The sequence below is a fragment of the Apteryx mantelli genome, chromosome 4 (assembly GCF_036417845.1).
Source record: "Apteryx mantelli isolate bAptMan1 chromosome 4, bAptMan1.hap1, whole genome shotgun sequence".
Lineage (NCBI taxonomy): Eukaryota > Metazoa > Chordata > Aves > Apterygiformes > Apterygidae > Apteryx > Apteryx mantelli.
This window is the reverse complement of record NC_089981.1, coordinates 88546085-88570069: the sequence shown is the minus strand read 5'-3', so window position 1 is coordinate 88570069 and position 23985 is coordinate 88546085. Positions and strand designations below refer to the sequence as shown.

At 44.6% G+C, this 23985-nt stretch overlaps 1 protein-coding gene across 1 annotated transcript in view; it reads right to left on the bottom strand.

Annotated features, from left to right (window-relative positions):
- The window catches only part of MDGA2 (MAM domain containing glycosylphosphatidylinositol anchor 2), a 382608-nt gene that overhangs the window by 151970 nt on the left and 206653 nt on the right, over positions 1-23985 (bottom strand). Inside the window, exons 4-5 of the mRNA XM_067295207.1 lie at positions 11157-11353; positions 7388-7520 (exon numbers count right to left, since the gene is read on the bottom strand). Of these exons, the coding sequence (XP_067151308.1) occupies positions 7388-7520; positions 11157-11353 (330 nt within the window). The remainder of the gene's footprint in view (positions 1-7387; positions 7521-11156; positions 11354-23985) is intronic.

Sequence of the window (23985 nt, the reverse complement as noted above, 5' to 3'; positions counted from 1 at the left end):
TACTGGGTTAGGAATGGCTGGCTAACAAGGAGCTGCAGTGGAAAGCCCCTCGGGGGTATGGCGGGTGGCAATCTGAACACCGAACTAACATTAGCATTATATGTTTGCTAAATGGCAGTCACTGTGCTGGGTCACCTAAACGGGAGCTTTGCTGGGAAAGGTATGAAGCGATCCTCAGCCTGAACTCAGCGCTGACAAGGCTGAGTGCCAGCGCAACATGCTGCATGCGTTGATGCGCTGAACTTCGAGAAAGATGTGGACAGAGAAGATCAACAGGAACGCCATGAGGTGTCCTGTAGGACATGTGACTCATGAGAAAAAAATTTAAGGAACTAGGTTTGCTACCCAAAAGAAGAAATGGGACAACATAACAATCTTCAAATATACAAAAAGTTGCTGCAAGGAAGGGAATAATCTCTTCTCTGTGCCACTGTGGACAGGACCAGAGCGATGGGCTTTAATGACAGACAGGCAGATGTGGGTTAGACATAAAGTAAAGCTTGCAGCAGCCAGGACAGCCAAACACCGAGTCAGACAGCCTACGGATAATGCAGGACCTCCGCGGCTGGCTCTCACGGAACACAGGTTAAACAGACATTTGCAAGAAAGGGTTTAGATCCAGTGGGTTCTGCCATGAAGAATGGGACTAGACGGCCTCTTGAAGTCCTTCCCAGCTATACTTTCTAGGATTCCTTCTTACTACGGTACCAATACCGCCCACCTTCAGCATTCAGCTCGCAGTATTCCGCTGGCTCTATTTCTTATCTGAGGATTGCAGGCTTTTGTAGTGCACGATCACGCATCTCCGGCATGCTCTTTGAGAATACCAGGGGAGGCAAAGAGAAATATTTTCAAAATGAGATAATTCTCTAATGCTGTATTGTCTGAATGAAGGGAAGCAAAGCAAGTTTATCGAGACAGACTACTGTTTAATGGAGAGATTAGGAGTGAATTAAGCCCTTTGCAGTGATTCCTACCACATGCCCAAGACAGAATACCAGCCTAAACTATGATTTGAATGAACTATGACATACAGCTGAAAAATCACACATTGAAAGCACATCATTTTTGGTAAAACTTACTGTTTGGGATTATTTCTATGTTGGAGACTGCCAGAAATCAGCCTCAATATTCTACATTAATCATGCCACCTCTACTAAGCAGTGTGACCTGGCTAATTCAAATAAATACATATTTTCAAAAGAAGCTATGCCACTGAAAAAGCTTTGTAGATCAAGATCAAAGTTTTATTTGCTTTTACTCAATCATATTAGAGGAAATACTACAGTAGGCCCAGAATTTCAATACTGAAAGCTGCCTTACTATTTATTTCAACTCTTTATGTATCCCAATGATGTTTGATATAAACCTTGCAAGTTATTTGGTTTTACAGGTATATATCATGCCTTTTCTATGACCCTTTGAAATGAACAGTGCCACTCTTAAAAGGATCCAATCATGTTTATTATTATATCTGAGTGTTCAGATGTGAGATTCAAAGTTAGCTGTATGTAAAGTCACTTTTTTAGTGCTAAAGATTAAATAGTGAGTCACATACAAGCTAGTGACGATTTTAATATCATCTGTCAACAATTCACATTTGACACAGAGCAGAATTAACGCTTGGAATAATATAATCCCTGTATTTCTAAAGCAGACTGAGCTTGCTACTGCTAAGCACCTTCAAAAACAACTGTCCCCTGAGCAACGTATGGTCCCGGTTAAGGCAGGGCACTAGGTCTTTAGGACTTTCAGCAGTTCTGATACAGAGGAAGATATACTGGGTAGAGGAGATAATAAGGGATTGAAATTACAACTTCTACAACATTGTTGTAGAACATTGTTGCCCAACATAGCCCAGCACGCTGTTGGATTTTTCAGCAAGGCTGTACTGCTGGTTCCCGTTCAGCTTCTTGTCTACTGCGGCCTCCACATCCTTCTCTGCAATGCTGTTCTCCAGCCAGTTGGCCCCAGCCCGTACTGGTGCCTGGGTGATTCTTCTCCAGGGGCAGGACTCTGCATTTCCCTTAGCTGAACTGCATGAGGTTCCTGCCAGCCCATTTTTCCAGCCTGTCAAGACCCATGTATTGACCACTACAATGGTCAATACATTGATTCAATATCGTCTGACAACCTGCTGAAAGTGCACTCAGTCCTATTGATTTGGTCACTAATAAAGATGTTTCACACTATTGTTCCCAGTTTTGATCCCTGAGGGATGCCACTAATAAATGACCACCAGTTGGACATCATGGCACTGATCACAACCTTTTGAACCCTAAAGGCCCAACCAATTTTCCCCCACTTTATCATCTGCATCTCACCAATTTGGCTATAAGGATGCTACAGGAGATTGCATCAAAGGTCTTGCTAAAGATAAGGAAGCAGAAAGAAAAGGTAGACAGAAAAACCAAGGGTGATTCCAAAATACTCATAAGTGGGCAGAGGAGATCAACAAGGTTGGAGGGAGCTGCTTCAATGAGAAGACAGAACCTGTAACACTGTGCTCCTCCTACTGCAGAGGCATTTGCTGCCAGCTCCTTCTTTTGTGCTTCTTACCCTTCAAACTGTGAGCACTGTTTGGAGGAAGAAGTTCATCGACCAGGGGAAGGGACACAAATACACTAAGAGCTCTGAGAGGGTGGAAAAACTTGAATGGGTAAAAATAAGCGTGAGTGCCATGCAAGAACCCTCTGAGGCTTTGGGGAAGAGGTGGGACAGTAACAACCCCAAGACAAGCCCAGAGGGTGAATAAAGAGTATGAGCTAAGATCTCATTAATTAGACTGTCTTCTTGGGTATAGTGTGGACACAGGGAGGCTAAAGACTGGCAACGTAGACAAAAAAAGTAGGAAGGTCATGACTCAGTGCAACACCCACTCTCACAGCTGCTGTTCTTCTGACAGCCTGGATTCAAACGCACACGCTAACAAAACCGTCAGGGTTCCTCCTCCTTATCAGAATTACCCCTTGATTTTGTTGCAAAGCAGCCACATTTGGTTTTACAACTCCTGCTTGCATTAACTTATCCAAATTAACTTCTGTGTTGTGATTTTTAAGGGACTTAGTCTACTAAAAGCAAGAGAGAGTTGCAGAATGAGTCCCTTTGCTGTTCTTCCTCCCGACTTGAGATCTATTTATGTTCCTGCCAGTCACCAGCTCTCTGACAAGAGACAGGTCACTTGACTTCAGTCTTTCTGCTTCCCTTCACATTCCTCATCTGCTCAGATAATAAATTTTGCAGAGCAACAGCTGCCTTTTGATACAAAGTGGGTCTATGCTCAACAAGCGCCCCTACACGCTGCTGTACAATATTACTGCTAATTGTCATCCGGGGCTTCAGCATATGCACGGCCACATGCTTCCGAGTTGATCTCAGCTTCTCTCATTACAACATCCTCTTTGTTTTTGTATTTTAAACTAGTCTGCATCGGAACAAAGAAACGCGTGTGTGAAAAGATGATGCTAAGGTATTCTAACTCCTGCAGTTAGAATATGATGCATATGATGGTGTGTCTAAAGCTTCATAGAGTCATGCAGAACAGATGTAATTAAGACACTGCTGGTGAATCAAGGGGGTGTGAGTATACCCAATTATACCTATGTGTAATACTTTAAACCTACATCATGTCCGATATATACTGATGAATACATGTTCATCCGATGGTATCAGCTTAATTACTTTACTAATTATTCAAGAGAAGAGGTAGGCAGAAAGTTCCATTTGGATTGCATTTAGATCGGTTATATCACAGCAAATGATTGTTACTCTGGTGATGCCATGACACACAATCAAATAATCAGCAAGACAGACTAAACACAGAAAACAAAAAGGTCACAGGAATAAGCTGGCAGGCTGCACTGAATAGAAAACTGAACTACTCACCCAAAGACGTGCTTGATGTTCTTCAAATTAGCCTCTCAGCTCAGGTGCGTGCACAAGAATATAGATGTATGAAAGATCCTGTGGCATAAATAGAGGCAGAAGACCACCTGGATTTGAATGTTTTCCATGAAATGAATGTCTACACTTATGCCCATGTCACCTATCGCTCTTGGTGGGGGAAGGCAAGGAGTCTTAAGAGTGCTTCAGAGGGGAAAAAAAAAAAAAGGAAAAACCATGTGATCCTGTTCTTGTGACACTGTACTCTCTTACAGCACTGAAAGACTATCAAGTACAAGGTTTAACAAGTGATTAGACGGTCACCTGTGAGAACCTACATGGCCCTAGAAGTACACGGTAGGTAGGGTAGGATACCGTAAGACCAGTAAGACTTTCTAGGAATATCGCAGTTGCCACACTGGGTTCTCTCACATCTGTTGAGCACAAGAGACGTCAGAGGGAAATAAACACCGCTTCCTCAAGCACAACCTGCCAACAATCAGCATATGTGACAAACGCACCTTACAGCATGGAAGAGTCCTGCCATGTATCAGCGTGCCGTGGCAATCAATCAGGGGCTGCTGGGAACCAAGGTTCTCCCTGCAGCACGGCAGCTTTCCAGCCGCTGTTTGCGCGCTGTGTCAATCAATCAAGGTGAATGGCAAGCTACCACACGCAGATGGCAACCCAACGTGCTCAGACCTCATCTGGCTGCCAGGACAGCTGATGTCTCTGAGCAACCCCAACTGGAGGGCACATCTACGGCAGGGAGGAACCTTCTGAACTTTGCCCATGAGTCAATCCATCAAAGGGAGCTTGACAGATCATGAAACCATCTCTGTGTCACACAATAAAAGTCCAAATCACTGTTGGAAAGGGATGGAAACCCACAGCTGCTGTAAGCCTTATCTGTTCTACTTAGTCATCTCTCAACTCAGTAACAGCCAAATAAAGTTCAACAAGAACTAGCTCAGCTTGCAAACCTGATAAATGCAGAATAGCCAAGTTGCCAGAGATTTAGTTTATCCTGAGACCACATAACTAGCAGCAGAAGTTAAATTCACTTGCAGCCACACTAATTAGAAGAGCTATCATGTACATTTGCTACTTTACAGCCACTTCTGTTTGTCTCTTTTTTGCTTCCATTTAGTCATCTACATAATGTGCCTCCATCCCTGAATTTAGAACAGATGGATGGGCTAGGACTGCTCAGTACTGAAACAGAGTTATTGTGTTTGGATTCTGATTTTCATTTCTTTGGATTTATGCTGGATTAGCCTGGATTTATGATTTACATAACTTCTATAAAGTTATGTAAGGTGAAGTTATACCAAAGAGTTATATCAGATGAAGCTACACCACATGATAGGAGGTTTAGCCCTGGACCCATCAACACACCAGTCACCATCTTTAAATAGTTATTGCAAAAATTATTAAATTTGTTATTTAATCTTGCCCTTGATGAGGGTTGCCAACAGGGTCTTCACGAGAAATTGTGATTCTTTATAATTTTTCAAGCTTGTTTACTTTGGAAATTACTCCAGAAGAGCTATTTCTGGTAAGATATCAAGGCTACCTCCCAGAGAAGACACCTTTCTCCAGAAATAAACGTAACATTTTTTAAGGGGGAAATAACTCATTCTTGTTGCAAAATTAGATCACGCTCACCAGTGCTTAGGTAGGAACAGTTATGCCATTTAAAGTTCCCACACTACTGTAATATAAACAGACTTCCGTGGCAGACGAGGTCCAACATGGTTAGAGACTGATCTTGCACCTCCAGCACGAATAATCGCTCTGACAAAAGGGAGCAGAAGCAGCATTTTGCTGAGGCTGAGCCCTGCTTGTGAGCATGTAACAGTTGTCACCGACCAAACGCTGACCCTGGCCAAGACAACCTCCAGGGTGAACAACAGGAGAAGCTTACAGCTTCTGCTGAGCAGCCGAACTCCGTAGGGAACAACTCACATCCTTCATTTTCATGGATGAAGGCAGACGGGTCATTACGAGCGCAAAGAGGAAAGTTGGTCCAACCTATCAGCTACGGTTTCTCCGTGTCAGATGCAATTTCATACCCCTCCAGGTATAACCAGTGCAACTAAACAGAGCCAAACTTCACATTTTGACACCCTAATTTTGCCAAAAAGAAAAAAAAGAGTAAAGTGGGGCTGTCAATATATTTTGCCAGATACTGTCAGAGCTGACTGTAATTCCCCTATTACCAGTGACAGCTTTAAAGTTGGGCTGTGAATTTCCTTTGCAGTGGGTTGTGCATCGGTAGTGGTACATACCACAGGTTTGCATTTCCTGCTGTAAAATCAGAAATACAAAAAAAATTGGAAGGCAACTCCTTGGAATCAAGCCATGAGAGCAGAAATAATGTGAAATGTGCAAGTGCAAATAAAATTCATAGTTCATCTTAGATGCACTCAGATGCATGCTAATGCCTCGACTGTTTTGTTCATTTGCTACCTGTTTTCAGTGCCCTGAGTCATACGTTATTAAAGTATAATCTAGCATAATCTAACTCACAGTCTTCAGAATATTAGAACATTTGCTGCAGAAGTTTTGTCCAGAAAACATTTATCTGAAATTTCTAGTTATTTAGAAGTCTAAGTCAAGGACTTTGCTCTTTGGCTTCTGGTTTATAAACCATTTCAGATACATCCTTTGCTGACCCTGGACACAGAGCCTTGTAGAGAGTTAAAAACTTTAATTTCTGTCTTCCTGGACACTAGTGATTAACCACTGCCACAGGGCTCTCGAGGGACACGGCAACGACACAAGCACAGAGGAGAGGAAGATACACGACTGGCCATTTGCTCAGCCAGGGACAAGTGCAAAGGAAAGAGCAAAGGAACAAGGAACAAGAAACACAACAACACGAGGACAGTTTGTTCAGACACAGATAAATGCCTAGCCAACCTGCTGCAAAGCATTTCAACTTGACTGCTTGAATGTTTCTATTTGAACCAATTATACCTGAAAAAAAACAACACTTTTCTTTAAGTTAATGTAAGAAATCGAAGGACTATGGAAACAGATTTTTTTCCTAAAAAATTTTGTTGATCAAAAAAGCTTTCAGCAAAACAGTTCGAGAAGTATTTGAGTGTTTGGAAGATTTCTAAATAATTGCTTGACTTCTCGCCCAGCCTAGACTGGGATACCCTTTCCTCTTAACACATTCCAATACCATCTTTGAGGTAAACTGCATCCATAAGAATGAAATCCCGTGACCTTGAGGGGAAATGTAAATCCTGATGTAAAATTCAGAGAGCAATAAATATACAGAGCAATAAATCAAAACTCTTCTTCGAACCTTAACTTTGCTGAGGGAAGAAGAACATCTGACATCAATCGCTTGTACCCCCTGCTCCTGAGTGGCTCCTACATCGTGCAGCTGCATACAGTCACATACATTTCAAAACGAGAAGATAAAACCATGCAACCCCAAAGACCATTAAAACATCGGGCGGCCCGGCAAGGGGCGGCGTTTGAGCAGTACCTGTTTTATTAGAGAGCCGGAAAGACACCATCTTGTCCGGGATGCTGCAGACATTCCTCACCGAAGCGATGCAGCTGTAATTCGCGTAGTCCTGAGGTCGAAGATTTTTGAGTTTCAGGATCTTCGTTTCCCCCTGTGCGCAAGGCAGAGCGTTAGGACGAAGGAACAAGCAGAGCTGCATAACACACCGAGCCTGACTTAGGAGACGAGTAAGATACGGAGGAGGCTAATTAGAAGCAGAAGTTAAATTGAAGTGGTCTGGAAAACCTATTTTATTTTAATTATCCCAACGAACGGTGGCTGGCATAGCCTAAAAGGTTGACACTTACTTAGACATTAAAGGCAACGAAAGAGAGAGTGGCAAAGGGGAAACTGTTTTGGCAGAGACTCGGAAGCCGCAGCACTATTCTGGATAACATATCTTAAGATAAAATCTGCATAATGAAAAAATCGTAAGCTACAGAGTTCCTGTTGTTTGCCTTTGAAAATGAGCTTCCAATGGACTTTATTTGCAGCCAGCAGTGTAAACAATGGAGCGGTGATCTGTACAAGAGACGTAACGAAGGAGTTCCCTTTGACACGGTCAACAGAAAACTGTAGTACCCAAACAGGAGATTTCCCTGGAAAAACTATATGAAATGGGCACTGCCGAATCAGAAACACAGGAGCAATTTGCTGAAAAGCGCACGTAAAAAATCTTACACCATCATTAGCAAAAAGAGTAGCAAAAAGCAGAAAGGCCTGAGAGGCAAAGCCCCATCCAGGCTGAGCACGCAGAGGCATCATGGAAGAGGAGAAGCAAGAAGAACTGAGACGGAGCGAGCAGGGGAAAGCAGAAGAGCCCGTCAGGCGCGCGCACGCAACAACGGAGCGCTGTGCAAATATCAGCCATATCGACAGGTATCGATACCTGCACAGTAAAATAACAGGCTTCCTCAGGCTTTCAATCTCCTTTTCGAGCTGCTCACTTTCCAATCCGCGGATAAGTTAAAAGCACGTTATGCTTCAGGCAGAACCCCAGCTCAGGGAGACAAGTCCTCTGAACTGGATCCAGAAAGCATCAAAAGAGCAAGCTTTGAAAAACTCACCGTATCGCACGCCCTGTAAATACTACTACAACTGCTAATATTAGCAAAGCTTGGGCTACCTACTCAGTTGTTTCAAGAGCATCACCTGCAACAACTGCGCAGGCCTATATAAGAATACGGTCGTTTGCAAAAACACAGTATAGAACTAGCAAAATCATCCCCAAAAATAAAAGATACAGTTAGGCATGCAAAGAGACAGTTGTGCAATGCAGCTTGGTAGACATTAGGAGCACGGAATTGAAGTGCTTTATACATAAAATCAGTCCCACAGAAGCGATGTTGATTAAAATTAAGCTCATGCTGATTCAGTGTTTGCAAGACCAACGCCTCGAAAGGCTGCTCAAATGCACGCAAAGCGAGAGGCGAAGATAAAGATCTTATTTTAAAGAGAGGATTATCTCAGCTAGGGAAGAGCCTGGTCCAGAGCCCTTCCAGGTTAATGGGAACACAGCTACCGAAGTCATTAACTTCTGGATTAGATCCAAACATGGAGCTGCTACATGCCACAAATTAAACCCTTAGCTGTGAATCCCAAGTTGAAATTGCAGCCTGAGCTCACAATGGTATTCCGGATCATGTCCCCCAGATTGCTAAGATTTGTAAAAATATATATATTTCTTCACTGATTTGGATAATTAGTCTAATTATGTCTAATTGCATAATTATTGTAAATACAGCAAATTTAATCTTGTACTCAGGCTGTGCAATTACAATGTGCAATGAGGACGATGCAAACTCTCAGGAAAAAAATTGTGCATCAAGATTTTGGTTTCGAAAAGTTCAGTATTTCAAACACTTTCACAGACGAGCGCATGCATGTTTGTTCTTTTTTTTCCATGGCAGCTAAAATAAGTGGCCGACATTATCTGACTCATCCAAAAAACCTGTGTTCAAAGTTCAAGAGCTCATTTTTTAAATCACCCAGTTTCAAAGTGCTTTCTATTATTTAATAAAACAGGAACACCACTGGAAAGAACAAGTAACCTTTTTTGGCTACAGTACCATAGAAAAGTTGATTACGTTGCTACTTGTTTTTCCTTACATTTCATTTGGTTTTCAGAGTGATAATCCAGCTTCAAAGCAATCAACAAAAAAATGCCACCTCAAATTCAAATCTCGGGATGCTCTGAAGTCAAATCCCTTCTAGCCCTCTTAGTTGTTTTTTGCCATATCATAAGGAGAACCAATTATGTGGAGATGTGCAGGAGGCATTTATGACTCTTGAACCCTTAATTACAATTTTTCCTCTTATAAACATATATCAGATCCCATAGGCACACAGACAAGATACACTAATTCAATCTGACCTCCAATAAATGCAAAAGGGTTATAGATAAGTTTTTGGCTATCAACATGACAATCTGATTTATTCATTAATTCAGCACAGACAGAGGTCCTAGGAAGGATGTTCCTAGTAACCTAGAAACCATTTTTTTAAAAAAAACATGGAATCTAATTTCACATGACATATTTTATTAGATATGTTCTTACTGGATAGCAGGAAAAGTCATAATCAGCATTTCCATACTGAGATATTATAAGACAGAAAGTCCCATCTCAAGGGAGTCTCTCACTTTTTAATTAAAACATTAAAAAACTCCAGTTTACACATCTATGTAAGATTCCAAGGAAACAAGCCACAGATATCCTAAATTGCATCCGTACATGTTAAATTAAAAATAATCTCATCATTTTTGGGAGCCCAATAACTTGACTATGTAATCTAATTCTCATCTCTGCAAGGTTCCAATCTACACACTGCTCCATTGAATACCAAACTATTTTAGCAATAAAAAGCTGTCAAGTATAATAAATAGTAAAAATGAAGGTGTTCTCAAATCATTAGCTGAAAATTATTTATGAAAGTTGTAGGTTGCTTTCTGCTATAACGGCCAAATTACCAGGCATTTTCCGCTTCTGTCTTTACTCATTGTTGCTTGAGGCTTTCCTAAACAATTTTTTCCCTATTTTTCTTTCCCCCCCTTTCTTTTTTTTTTGAAAGCACCGTCACACACTTTCGTCCATGGACAATAGGATATGCCACCTTTTTACTCGGAGACTGTGCAAATGTGCTAACAATAAATTAATCTGATCTAATCTGACAGACTGTTTTGATGGCCCAGTCTGCCTTCACGGCTGGGAGCGGGAGTAGGAAGACTTACGAAAACGCTTCCTTCCATTTTTGCCTCCTCATCTTTTAAGTGTGTAATTCTGGAACAAAAACTTATATTCAAAAAATGAAAGGCAGAATAAGAAAAAACGGGGAGATGCCATGGAGTTCAGCCGCCTTGAAAAGCTTTTCAGGCTGTGACTTCTGTGCAGAATCACTTTACATTGCATTGGGAGAGATTAGGGAAGAGCAGCCAAAGCCGGCGATTGGGCCGGCAGCGCCCGGGCAGAGCGACTTCAAAGGGCGGAGAGCACTTACAGGGCATCTTCCCCCAACTTCCCTCTTCCTCACTGCTTTTTATCGCAATTTAAAAGATATCTTTTACATTAGTAGGTCTTATAAATACCTATGGGTGCATTTGTGCCTGGGTACAGTTACCTAGAGGGCACGCACACGCGGACACCACCAGCAGAGCAGCTACGTTCAGCCTAGACCTGCTCAAGAGCTCGTGACGGAGCCTGCGGTGCCAATTTTCTCAGGAAGGACAAAAATATCGCACTTGAATTCCTACCTGGGTAAAGAAGGGCTCGTAGATCTCGACTCCTTTATCAGAGCCTTGCAGCAAGACCTCCTGGCCGCGTCTCCAGCTGTACCGAACGGGCGGGTTGGAGTTGGCGACGCACCTGAGAAACACCGTCCTCTCATAGTAAAACTGCTCTTTTGCTTCCCCGATGCTCTGGTGAACCGTTACTATCGGATCATCCAAATCTGGAAAGAGAGAACAAACCACCGAGAGGCCGTCAGGCGCGAGCTGACACCACGACGTCTGCTGCTCCTCCGTGCCGAGCGGCTAAGGGTGCGCGTCTCCTTGTATGCAAAGATTGCCAAAGTCGCATAAAAGCTGCCAAAACACAGGCAATTCGTTTCTAAAAATCTGAAATACAAATTTAAGGACTTTCGCAGAAGAGTCCAGTTTTACATTTCATTTTCGTTTGTACCGCACCTAGCACAACTGGATCTGTGTTTGCTACCCACGCTTTGGATATTCTAATACGCACAATACTGTGATAATGTCAATAATATTTCTGTTATGTTCCCACTGACACTTCGATTTCATCCTTTTTTCATTTCTGCAACTTATTTCTTATGTATGACTTTTAATTTAAGTATTGCTTCGACAAAATAGTTTATCAAGCTTTGGAAATAAATAGCAGACTAATTTGCATCCTAATAGTAGGATCAGCTAAAATGTTGATCATGTGAATGCATCTGTTTTCCTTTAAAGCAGCGATTTAATACAGTAATTTAATGCATATACCCTTCCTTTACTTACATGCGTTTAACTTCAAACAGGTGAATTCATCCTAGCCTTTAGAACACACTTCTCTTGATTAAAATACAGATATCATATAATTACTCCCACCACGTCAGCTTAAAGAAAATTAGATCCCCACAACAGAACTCACTCATCTCAAACAGGGAAGAAATAAAGATAGCCCTTGGAACGTGAGCACTCGGAATTAATTAATTTGGGCTTTATTCTGCCAGGCACAAGCAGATTCCCGTTTCCAGGGATGTTTTACTATTGTTTATTATGAGCTGTCTTGGGAAGTTCAATTACGTTAAAGAAGAAAAGAAAAAAAAAACCCAAGAGCAATAATAACACTTTACTCAGTTTACGCCGTGGCACTTGAAGGTACCCAGACCCTTGGTCCTTTTGCGATAGGGTGGGAGCTGAGGAGGGTATTTGGGGGTTTAGCATCGCTTGTATTTGCTTTGGCTCGTGGGATCGTTCCCCAAGAAGCTGTCGAACACCACGTATGCGTTGCGCGAGATGGACCATCAGTGTAGCCGCTCTTCGGCTCTTAAAAAAAAAACAACTTGGGTTTTTGGTAGTTTTGAAAAATTAGAGGTGTGGCAGAGGCACAAGAGATTGGTAAAGGATCAGTCTGAAACGAGCCCATCGTTAAGAGTCTGAATAGATTAGCATGCTTCCGACGGCCACACGGAAAACCAGCCTGCACTTAAATTATTCTTTAGAGGCTCACATTTTGATTTGCGCAACGAGAACAAAGCTCGAGAGTCTCTTGATTAATTAGAAACAAAACGTTCCAAAATTTGGAATAACGCAAGCAATAATATCTTGTAATGGCGAATGGATTTTAAGTAAATGTTACCGTAGTTCTACTCTGCAAAACATTTAATTTAATATCACAGAAACAAATTATGAAACTGTTGTTCCAAATTAGGATGACATTTTCTAATGAGATTTCATTTTTGTTTTAAAGGTTATTTTAAATCACGGTAGCATTTGAAAAGGGATGGGGCTGCCGAAATGTTACGCCCTCCACTCAGGCAATAGAAAATAAAAAACAGGAAATTAGCTTGCTTAAATTTCTAGGCCAAACCACCTAATCTCTGTATCTGGACAAACATCAGAGCATTGGGCTGCAACCTGAGTCCCCGCCGCCTCTGCCGGGCCCACGGCGCTCCCAGCTGCCTCCATCCCGAGCTCGGCCCTCCCTCCTCCACGGCTCCCGCGCATCCCTGCTCTTCTGCCGGCCCCGGGAGCCTCCCACCAGCCCCTGAACTTCCCATCTCAAGGGAACGGTCCAAGCAGCGAGCAGAGGCCCAGCGGAGGAGCCTGCTCCCCCGGGGGTCCCACCACGCTTCCCCTAATTTCTCCATGGCTGTTTGGAAGAGCCTTTCCACAAAACACATCCAGGCAGCTGAAGCCAAGCTCTGGTTTCTGCTCCAGCGTAACCCACATCTTAGACCACAAGAGCAAAAGCACGAGCAGCAGGTCGAGGGAGGCAATCCTGTCCTTCCCAGCACTTGAGAGACCTCATCTGGAGTGCTGTGCCCAGGTAAGGACTTTCCACTACAAAAGCAGCCATGGACTTACTGAAGGGAGTCAGAGGAGGCCACCAAGGGGAGCAGGGACTGGAGCACATGGTGTGCAAGCAGAGGCAGAGGGAGCTGGGTTTGTTTGGTCCGGAGAAGAGAAGGCAAAGAGGCCATCTAATTTATGTCTTCAGCTGACTACCAGGAAGGTACAGAGAAGATAAAGGCCAACTCTTCTTAGAGATACATAGCAAAACACCACGAGCCAACAGGCATAAGTTGCACCAAGAGGAAAAAAAATTCCCCATGAGAGCAGTCGAGTATTTGGCCAGGGCCCTACAGAGGTCGCGGGATCTCCATCCTTGGGGATGTTCAAAACTTGCCAGGCCAAGACCCTGAGCAACCTCATCAAGCAGTGCAGTTGGCCCTGGTTTGAGGAGGGAGTTGGACTGGAGGTCCTTTCCAACCTAAATTATTCCATGATACTATGCACTGTGGTGATATTACTTCCTCGCACTATCTGTTCGACTGCAGTAGGGTCATGTCGGTTGGTTGTTAAGCCGCTCTGACACACGTAGTCCTCTCCGGCAGAGAGAAGCAGGCACTCTCCTTCTGCATAGCGCTGCAGTATGACAGGGGTCGGTTTTGGTAAAAGTATAAAGAAATCTCAAAGAAATTTAAGTTGGGAATGCAAATACGGCCAGCCCTCTGCCAAAGCATTTCATAATGCTCGATTAATAGAAAATTTGCACTGCTGAAAAGGACTGATTTTTCCATCAGCGATGCTGGAAAGATCTCAGCAGCTGCATCAAAGCAGAAGAAGCAGCACTAACAGGAGACAAAATAACGCTCACAATTGTTAGGAGATTTTGCCGAACAGTCAACCGCCTGCCCCATCACTGGGCAGGGTTAGACAAATGCTTCGCCGCATTTTGCTCAGACAGCGTAGGAGCTGCAAACATAATACCAAATATGCTTTTTATAACACTGCCAAGGTACTCTGCAAAGTTATTACAACGCACGCACGCACCTACCAAATTCATTAGGTTTAAGCAGGGGATTTTAAAGCAACCTGATCACAGTGGCATTAATGCCCACTTGCCAAAGCTCTCCAGAACTCTGGTTTTCAACGTCTAATTGAATTATCACTGACTGATGTTCAAATTCCCAAACAGACTTAAAAAAAAAACTTGTTTAAAGCTCTGTGCATACGTGCAACTGCCTGTGGGTGTTCATTCTTCCCTAAGAGCATTTGGAGTAGTAAAAAATTCAGCAGTTTGGGAGTGAAGCTATTGACTTTCATTTTCGCAGAGCAATTAACCTGCAAAGAGGAAAGGGAGGAAATCACTGAGGAGACGGGGATCTTAGTGCAATGGAAAAAGATTTAGCACTGAGAAGCTCGATGAGATGCATTTTCATCAAAGAGCTTTACAAGGAAAAAAAAAAACCCCAAACTTTCATTTTAGGGAGGTTGATCACATTACGAAGAGTTAACTAACTAATCATTTTTTAAATTAAACTGAAGCCATGGGTTTTGCTATGTAGTTAGTCTATTAATCAAAAAGAAAATAATTACAGAAGCACGTTTTCCGCAGAGGTTTCTGCCACCATTAGGTTCAATTTTTCAGTCTTTAATCTTTGAATCAAGCCAAACTGTTTCGGAAGCCCAGATGGCAAGGACATGCTAAACACCGCACTGGGAGACGCCCCTTCCCGCATCCCCAAACTCTCCAAAAACCGAAACCCAAGCATAAACGGTTCAGAGCAAGTCTGACCTAAACACGCTGCGGACTGCAGCCCAACGGCCAGGGATGGTGGGGTGGGCACCCAAGGGCACGGGGCCGAGGCGTCCCGCTTCGGGGGCCCGCGGGTGGGAAACGCGGCCCATCTCCCGCAACCCTCCCCGCGGGGCTGCACACGCGCGCGTGAGCGGGATCGCAGACTGGATTTGCTATGTCATCTCTTCCCAGCTCTGGGGACTACACAGCTTGCTGACTCCGTTCGTTAATTAGCCGCCTTTGTCTTCAGATGTTCAAAGCAAACGATGCTTGGGAGTCGGAATAATAATAAATAAAAGACTCATCTGGTAAACTGATTGAAACGGCTTCATCAAGACGCCCATGTGCAAGAGAGCCTTGATACGTATATTTAGCCTGCCTAACTCTTCAGTTATCCTTAAACATATAAACAAAGTTCTTCCTGCCGTTTCCCTTACGAGCACTCCGGCCTCCTATAACTTAGCACAAGCTTTTGGTAATTTTTCAGCTTTGTGCCGATTTGTGGCACTTTACGATATAAAGCAGTTAAACGTGATCCAGAAAACACATCAAAATTCAACAAATACGTGGGTTTTGCACACCTCGGGAAAGGCTAATGAAATACCTTGCGTGACATCCATAAGCACATGCAGCGCGGCGGGGAGCCGCGAGAGCCAGCTCCGACCGAGCCAGCTGGGGATGCCGGAAACAGGGAGCCGCGGGACCAGGAGTTCCCACTCCCTTTCAAAACGCTTCCTAACGCACCCGGCACTCGGCAGCGCACACGCAGTACAGCTACCACGGTACAAAGCAAACACCATTTACAAGGCCAGACGCCGCAGAAGAGCAAAGCTTCCTCGGTCGCTCCCAGGAGAGGAGGAGTGTGACCTACGGAGACCCCTGATGAGCTGATATTGATTTCCAATAGCATTTGGGGAAGATCAAACATGTGCTAGAAGGCTGGAAGGGTGCAAACATGCTCAAACACAGAAGGACAAATGGAATAACCTCAAAAACATCAATGACGCCCCACGCAGCCTGAGAGCATTTCAGCTCCTCACGCTTTACCGCAGACTGGAGTCCGCCTGTAAAGAATCCAAGAAGAGAAGTGCAATGAACACTAGATGATGTATTTCTGTGGATAAAATTATCAGGCAAAACCTGAGTTTATTCTTTTGATGAGACTAAGATACACCTGACAGAAACTCACATAAACTGGGCCCAGTAGTTGAATCGTTCACCCAGGAACGTGATAACGGCGCTGGGAGGATGGCAGCGGGTGTATGGCCCTGAAAAAACACAGAAACAGAGTTCTGTTTATGCAAGGTGACCACAGTGAGCCCATGCTCATTATTTATGAGACCAAATTAGCTTTGGAGTCGCTGGACAGCAGGTACACCAGCCCCACGGCTTCCGGGGTTACCCCACTTGGAAGACAAACAGCAGCCAACAGCAACATCGACTACGATGTCGAATTTGTGTGTGCACGTGCACGTACACGAAATAAAGACCAGTAGATTTTGCAAACACTGAGAGCTGGACACTCACACAGAACCATCTGCATCACTGGGTAAACTGGGTCCATTGAAACAGTATGATTAATGCAGTCACAGATATACCTTTGTGTACCATAACGCAGGTTAAGAGCACAAGACTATATCCCGGCCAGTTCTGAGAGCAGAATCGCCCCAGACGAAGACCTCGGCACACACCCTCAGCACGCTCCTGAAACAGATGGGACTCGTGGGATCACCGCTTGCGGTAAGAGCAGGGATATAGTTTTCTTTTGCATATAGAACTGGTGACCTGGATATGGGATCCTGTTCTGGTGTCAACCATGCTCAAGCAACGTCAGGAAATTAAAGGGTAAAGAAAAGAGCAACAGAAAAGTCCTTATGCACCGGAGAAAGTGCTTATGTGCTTTTGCCTGCAGTAAACAATGTAAAGAGCCAGACGCATTTAATTTCTCAAAAAAAAGAAGGCTGACAAGTAGCTTTATTCTAGGATGCAAGTACCTCACGGTGAGAAAACACCAGGCACAAAAGAGCTCTTTGATCTAGCAGCAAAATACACAACGAGCAGCAGTAGCTGGAAGCAGAAGGAAGCCCAAATTGAGAATGGAAAAGAAAGAGACTTTTCCAAGAAAATTCCGAGAATTTCTTGAATCAAGAAATTGAGCTTTTTAAACTACTTTCATTCAACTTGCACGCGAATGTATCCGAGCGTCAGCAGACCTCCAGGTCCCCTCCCGCAGGACGTCGTTGGGAAGAGCGCTGATGGCTGGCGACTATTCACACAGAGCGTGCAAGAAACCGGAACGAAAGCCCCTCTCGCAGCACGAGGATTGAGAGCAGGTGGGAAACCGCTCACAAGGTACGACCCTGTTGCAGGATTTTTGCATTCCAGCGTTGCACTATTTCTCCACTTTAGGAACTAAAGATTCAGCTATAAACACCCAGGAGTTGTATAGTCTTCATTCCAACCAAACGCAAGTTCTTGTCCTAATATATACAATTCCTCAAAGCACAGCAGAGAGAAGTAATTCTCCCATAGCTGCTTGCAGGTTGGTTTGTTTTATAATTTTCTCCTGCATCCCTAAAGAAACAGAATGGAGGATTATATTATAAAAGAAAAAGAATTTACCGAGCAACCCAGAAGAAACAGGCTGTAATAAATGAAATTAAAGACCACCTGACATGCATGACCCATCACTAGAAATAATTGTCACAAATAGGATTTTAAAGTTTGATAAATAAGTGATTATTGGTTGCATAATCCCTAAATTTAATAATGCTTGCTCATTCATTTTTAAAGAAAAGAAATTTAATTTTGTTGAAGTAATGAATATCAAACTGGGTTATGGATGGCTAGTTCTAAACCGCCTCCGTCTCCAATTAATGGCTTTAGTAAAAATCTTCCAGAGACTATTCACAAAGTTCAAATCTCTGTTAAAAGAAATATGTTCCGAAAGTATTCTGAGTGGAGCGCAAATACGTGGCCCCTGGGAGAGCACGGTCTCCTGATAACACTCTACTGCTCTTTTAGTGAGTTCCTCTGGATTTCATACGTTTGCAAACGGGTACAAAAATATTTAGCTACACCAAAAAATATATCTGACAGCCTCTGTAACAGAAAGTGCCATTTCCCCCCCCCCCCAAATAAGTTCTTATCTTCTGAAATTCACACTTCTCTTCCACCCTTAAATTCCTTACCATTAAACAACATCACGACAGAATTCTCATCAGCGCTCTGCATACTTTCTAGCAATCCCTACTCTTAAAGAAAGCTTTTTCCAGTTTTATTTGGGAAAAAAAAATACATTTTGGGAGAAGAGAAATGAAAAGAAAAGCAGAGCCAGAGGAAATAAATAATGGTGTGGGGATGATGAAAGGAGGAGGAGATGGAAGAAGCTCCTTGGAGGCAAATGGAGACGACAAATCAAACAAAACGATAGCAAAGCGGCAGAGGGGGAAGCGAACCTGCCCAGAAACGCAGTATTTAGCGCCCAAGCCTGATCCCGGAGATGCGGGGTCCTTCCACAGACGGCAAGCGATGCCACAGCCGGTCAGTTATGAGGGTACAGGCTAAAATCCTGGACTCCAGTATGGTCAGTCCCAGCCAGTCCTTCACCCAGGGAGCCAAAACAACCCCGGGCAGCAAGGGATATCATACCTCGTTGCCTCCCGTAGCATCTTTTGACCCCCTTCAGAAAATAATCAAGCTCTATCTTAAAATTACCTGATCATTTTTAGTACTTTTGTCTCCCTGTTTCTCCAGGAATTGTTCCAGAGCCTCACCCCTTTGATGAGACCCTCCTCAAACTTCCACCTCGATACATTCACAGGAAGTCAAGGCTTATATCCATTTTTGTTCCTGTACCACTACTTCTTCCGTAACTTTCCCTCCTCGTGCGTTCTATTTTTACAAGGATAATAGGATAATGCAAGCTGGAAGGATCCTCTGGAGGTCATCTAGTCTGTATCTTGGTTCTCCTCCATATCGATGATGCCCATCTCTTCTGCATCATCAGCAAACACTAATACCAAAACATTATTAGAGGATGCAAATGCAGCTGAATCCCAAAGAACAGCTAGGATACGCTTCCTTCGATAATTGCATTTGCCTGCCCATCTGCCAAATCTCCCTTCCCCAATAACTTGTGAGGTTTTTAGCTTCTTTTAGCAAAATTTCAAATGGGGATAGAGATCCCAGAGATAATTAACCTCCAGCATGTTTTATAAAATTGCCGTACGCGTGTGGGGAGAGGCGGGCGCTGAAGCAAGACTCAGGCGGGCTGCGGGAAACGCTTCATCGTGAGCGCGTCGACGCGCTGCTCCTCCGGCAGCCGCCCGGCCTGCCTGCGGCACTGCCAGCCGGCATGCTACGAGCAGCCCAGGCACCCAAGGGTGTCCTCTGCATGGCCGGTCACCAAGGAACTGCCGGGGAGCCACGGGAACAGCCTTACTCAGGGAGAGGGGAGGCGAGGAAGAGGTAGGGGACCTGGAAGCGCAAGAAGGAAGGACCCAAATCTGCAGGAACCCAGGCTTCGTTAATTCTGCTGCTGCAATTATCCCCAACAGTCTGTAGGTACACAGGTGGAGAACCTCGAGCTACTTGGTTTAATGCCTCCTGCGACTCTCCTGGCAGCCCGGCGCTCGCTGGCCTCCCAGGCATTGCCACCTTCAGCCTTCCTCCACGCCTTCTGCTCCGTCCGTAAAGGAAACAAAGGGCAATAAGGGACTTCTGGTCAAAACAAAATAATTCAGGCAATATTTTAGAACAACAGGAAAACCTCACCTTCCACAGTGGAGTCGGTTACAGAAAAAACTGTAGGTCAGGAAATTTTTCAAATATGACAGTTTGGGGAAGGGGGGATGCTTCTGGTTAGCAATACCCAAGTTGGTAGACATCGTAAGCCATAAACTCAGCGCGTCGTACTATCCAGGCCTCTTAAGATTCAAATGAGATTCCTACAGACAGACTTATTTTTCAAGTCTTCAGTGGGGTCTGTCTTCCCAGTCAAGGGATATTTACAGCATCAATTATTGTGAACCTAAACTGACATGTGCTCATCTCTGACTGACATAACTACAGCTATTATTATATGTAAAGATGATTTTAATTTAGAAAAGGAATAGCATGAAAGGTATTCAAAGAAGCTTATTGCACTAGACTTTTCAGAGGATGAAAATAAAATGAAACCTGCATATGCAGCCAGGTAACACTATGGGACTGATATCCTATAATTAATTGTAAGCTTTTTACCTTTGGTTCAAAAACACTGATGTCATCAGTATTATAATGGAAGACTTCTGCATGGTACTTCTTCAGCAGCTATTCAGGGCTAATTAAACATCATTAAAATGAGCTCAACATGAAAATATAAATCTTCCTTGGCTGAACCTAATATAAATTTTGCATTTCCATTCCTGCATGCATGATTATTTAATCTTCATTTCTTAATTTTCACAAGCAAGGTTGTCAGCATGTATTAGTCAATTATTATAGCATGTTTACTGTAAAAGGTTTATGTCTCCGGATACACACAAAAATAGCAGCGGGTGTTGGTGGGCTGCGACCGCGCTCTCCCACCGACCAGCGCTTTCCCGTGGTTCCCTGTTGTCCTTCCTCTGTCTGCTTCTGTCTGTTATTGCTTGGGTTTTATGCAAACTATCAGCTTTTGAGGGCAAATGCTGTCATAGCGTTGCTTACACATCCCCTAACTTCATAATTGCAGTCAGTACTAACTTACCATAACAAAACCAGAATTTACTAGTCTCGTGACAATATTCACCAATAATCGACATATGTATACGCCTGTAGGGATTTTAACCTAACCAAAAAAGAATCCTACTTTTGAATCTGTTGCCCCTTTTGAGAACATTCCTGATCTAGGAAAGCATTTAATTCAACTCCACGAAGACAAGCATGGAGCAGCATCACCAGTGAATGGACCACAATGACAACCGAGCTTCTGCCCCGGGATGTGGATGTCCAGCTCTTGCAGACCCACCTCCGAGCGTCACACACTGGCCAACACGAGAGACGGGGGCCCAAACCACCACCTCTCTGTGGCGCTCCATCCCTGGGCCACCCAACCAACCGTTTCCAGACAGACAGACAGAGGAATGGGTTTTTTCTCTTCTGAAATAACAAAAGGTCAGAATACGCAGGAACCGTGCAGAAGGGGAACCTTTTCCAAGTTCCTGTGCATGCACACGGGTTACCAGACACTCATGTGCACCAGACCCTTCCAAAAAGGCTTTTTGCATGCTTCTGCTTGGCAGGCTGCATTGGGCCCCTCCTGCCTGCTCTGTCACGTAAGCGGTGCTCCGGGAGCCCGGTCCGAGCTAAAGGGCTGGTGGCCCCTGTGACCGCCTGCCGCGTCCCTGCTGAAACAGCAGCGGCCAGAGCTGCGTGACAAGAGGTGGCGGAAATTGCTGCAATCTGAACTTCCAGAAGCCCCAAACCCTGCAAAACAGCCCCAAGACAAAGGCGAGCGCAACCAGTGACAAGGCACAGGCAACAGTGTTCACCGCCTAAGTTAATAAGCTTGCATTTCTCGATTTTCAGTCTCCTGTAATTTAGTCTACACAGAGTTTATTTGGGTTAAATTCACTACAGGCAAACACAGTCCAACTAATAGGGTCTGGCCGGGGCACGGCCAGCTCTCAGCGACTGCGGTGCCTCTGCGGGCGAGCAAAGGAGTCGAGGCGGCCGGTGCAGGAGCGGCGTCCCGAGTCGCTGCAGCCCTGCCCGAGGTCCCGGTGGATTCTGCAGCGGCGTTTCTTCGATACCGTGGCGCAAATCGATTTGGAGCGAATGAATCCTAATGATGCCACATGCTGTTTTTAAATCAACAAACAAATTAATTTTACTTTTACCACCCTGTGTCAAATTGCGTTCTCAGACGAATGCCCGAGGCTCCTGGAGAATTCAGCTGGGGCTGTGTCTGCCTCTCTCAGCCTCACATTACCACCCCCAGCTCACATTTGTCTGATTTCAATGTTATACAGAGCGATCTTAACACAAACCGGCGCCATTTCCAGAAAGATGCATTTCCACGCCTTTCACGTTATTTGCCTGCATCAGTCATTAAGGCATCCTAAGACAATCTGTGGTGAAAAACAGGACCCAAGAACCCCCTCTCCCAAAAACATCTTGAGGGATTCTGCATTGGCATCTCGCCCAGAAGAGGAATCCCTATGTGCTATGTTTTACTTGCAGAATCAGACAAGAGACTTTATAGCAACACGAAGCAAGTACTTTTTTTTCCTACAACTCCCTGCATCAGTCGGATCCTCCTGATGCTGCAAGTTAAGCACAGAGCCAAAGCGTGCATATTGATTTCATCGCTTCTGCCATCATCTTTTGACAACGTGCACCACGGGAAGGCCTCTTGATTGACCGGCGGGTTCTGCAACGGTGGAAAGGCGTCGTTAGCGTGCCGCTTTCCCTCCGATGGAGAAAACGACAGGGAGCAAACGCATGCCAGCGCCTGGGTCTCTGCTAAAACCCAAGCTGAGCTAGTGCTTCTGACAAGAGGAAGAGCTAGTGAGACCTCCTGCCTTACTCTGCTGTAAGAGGACGACGTTCAGGATACATCCGTACTGTTGGACAAAAAAGGGACGGGGAGCAGGCCTTAGCCCCGAGGCCACATGGTACGGAGTGGCTTGTTCCCTCCAGAGCAGACCTGGCACTTCCAACCACCCGCGCTTGGCCCTTGTTTTCTTCCGGACCGCGCACGGTGCTCCGCTGCTCTAAGCCATTCGTATACAGGGGTGTTTGCCATCTCCAGGTATCTGAGATGACCTAACACCGTGCGGCCACCCACAAGAATGGAGTCCGCACGGCACGAAACTGCGGTCGTGTTGCACGCCCTGGGGCGGCAAAGGAGGGCGCAAAGCTTTTAGGGACAGTGTTGGAGGAGTGCGTGGAGCAAAGGCTCCAAGCAGTCTCCTCCCTGCCACCACCTGTGAGCAGAACAAGGTCCTAGCACGACCCCTGTGCAGGATCTCAGCAAGGTTCTGCCTTGATGAGAAACAGCCACCGCAGGCCAAGACCGATTAGGGAGCGAGCCACGACTAAGCAGGGCAGTCATGGACACATGCCGTGCTCAGTTCACTCCCTGGGCCTCTTATTTAGCAGGATGGATGGACGTAAAATCCCTTCCCCTCTGGTAGCCCAAGGCCTTTCCTTCTCCAGCAGGTACGAATAACAGCAAACAGAGCTGAGCAGAAGCGACTCCAGCTACTCCAAGGCAGTGCATTTGTATAATGGGCACGCGTTCTCAACTCACAAACAAACAGAAATATATATCTCATGATAAATTTGTCTTTTCTGGAGAAAAAAGGGGTCAGAAACCCGCTGGGATGCAATCACACTAATGAAAAAAGTTAACGTGAGAGTTTCTGAGGGACCTATAGTGGAGCCAACGGCTCAGTCCTGCACTTGCTTTATGCTTGACTTGCTTTTTTTAAAATGGTTGTAATTTTAATAAAATTACCTAATAGTTTTGGATGTCGTCTTTCTGTCTCTGGGTTTGTGCCTTCCGTGCCTTCCTGATATTCATCACTTTGTAAGAAACAAGCACACACAAAAGCAACCTTTTACAATCCTGGATAATGAGCGCTCTGCGCTCCGGTGATATTTCAGGAGAGCAAGCCCCAGCTCCGGAAAGTGCAGCATATTTATTGTCAAGATCAATAGTCAAGTCAAATCAGAGACTTCTAGTAAATGGAGCGATTGCAAATGAAAGCGTGGTAGAGCAAGCCCTGGATTATGGAGAAGTTATTTGGG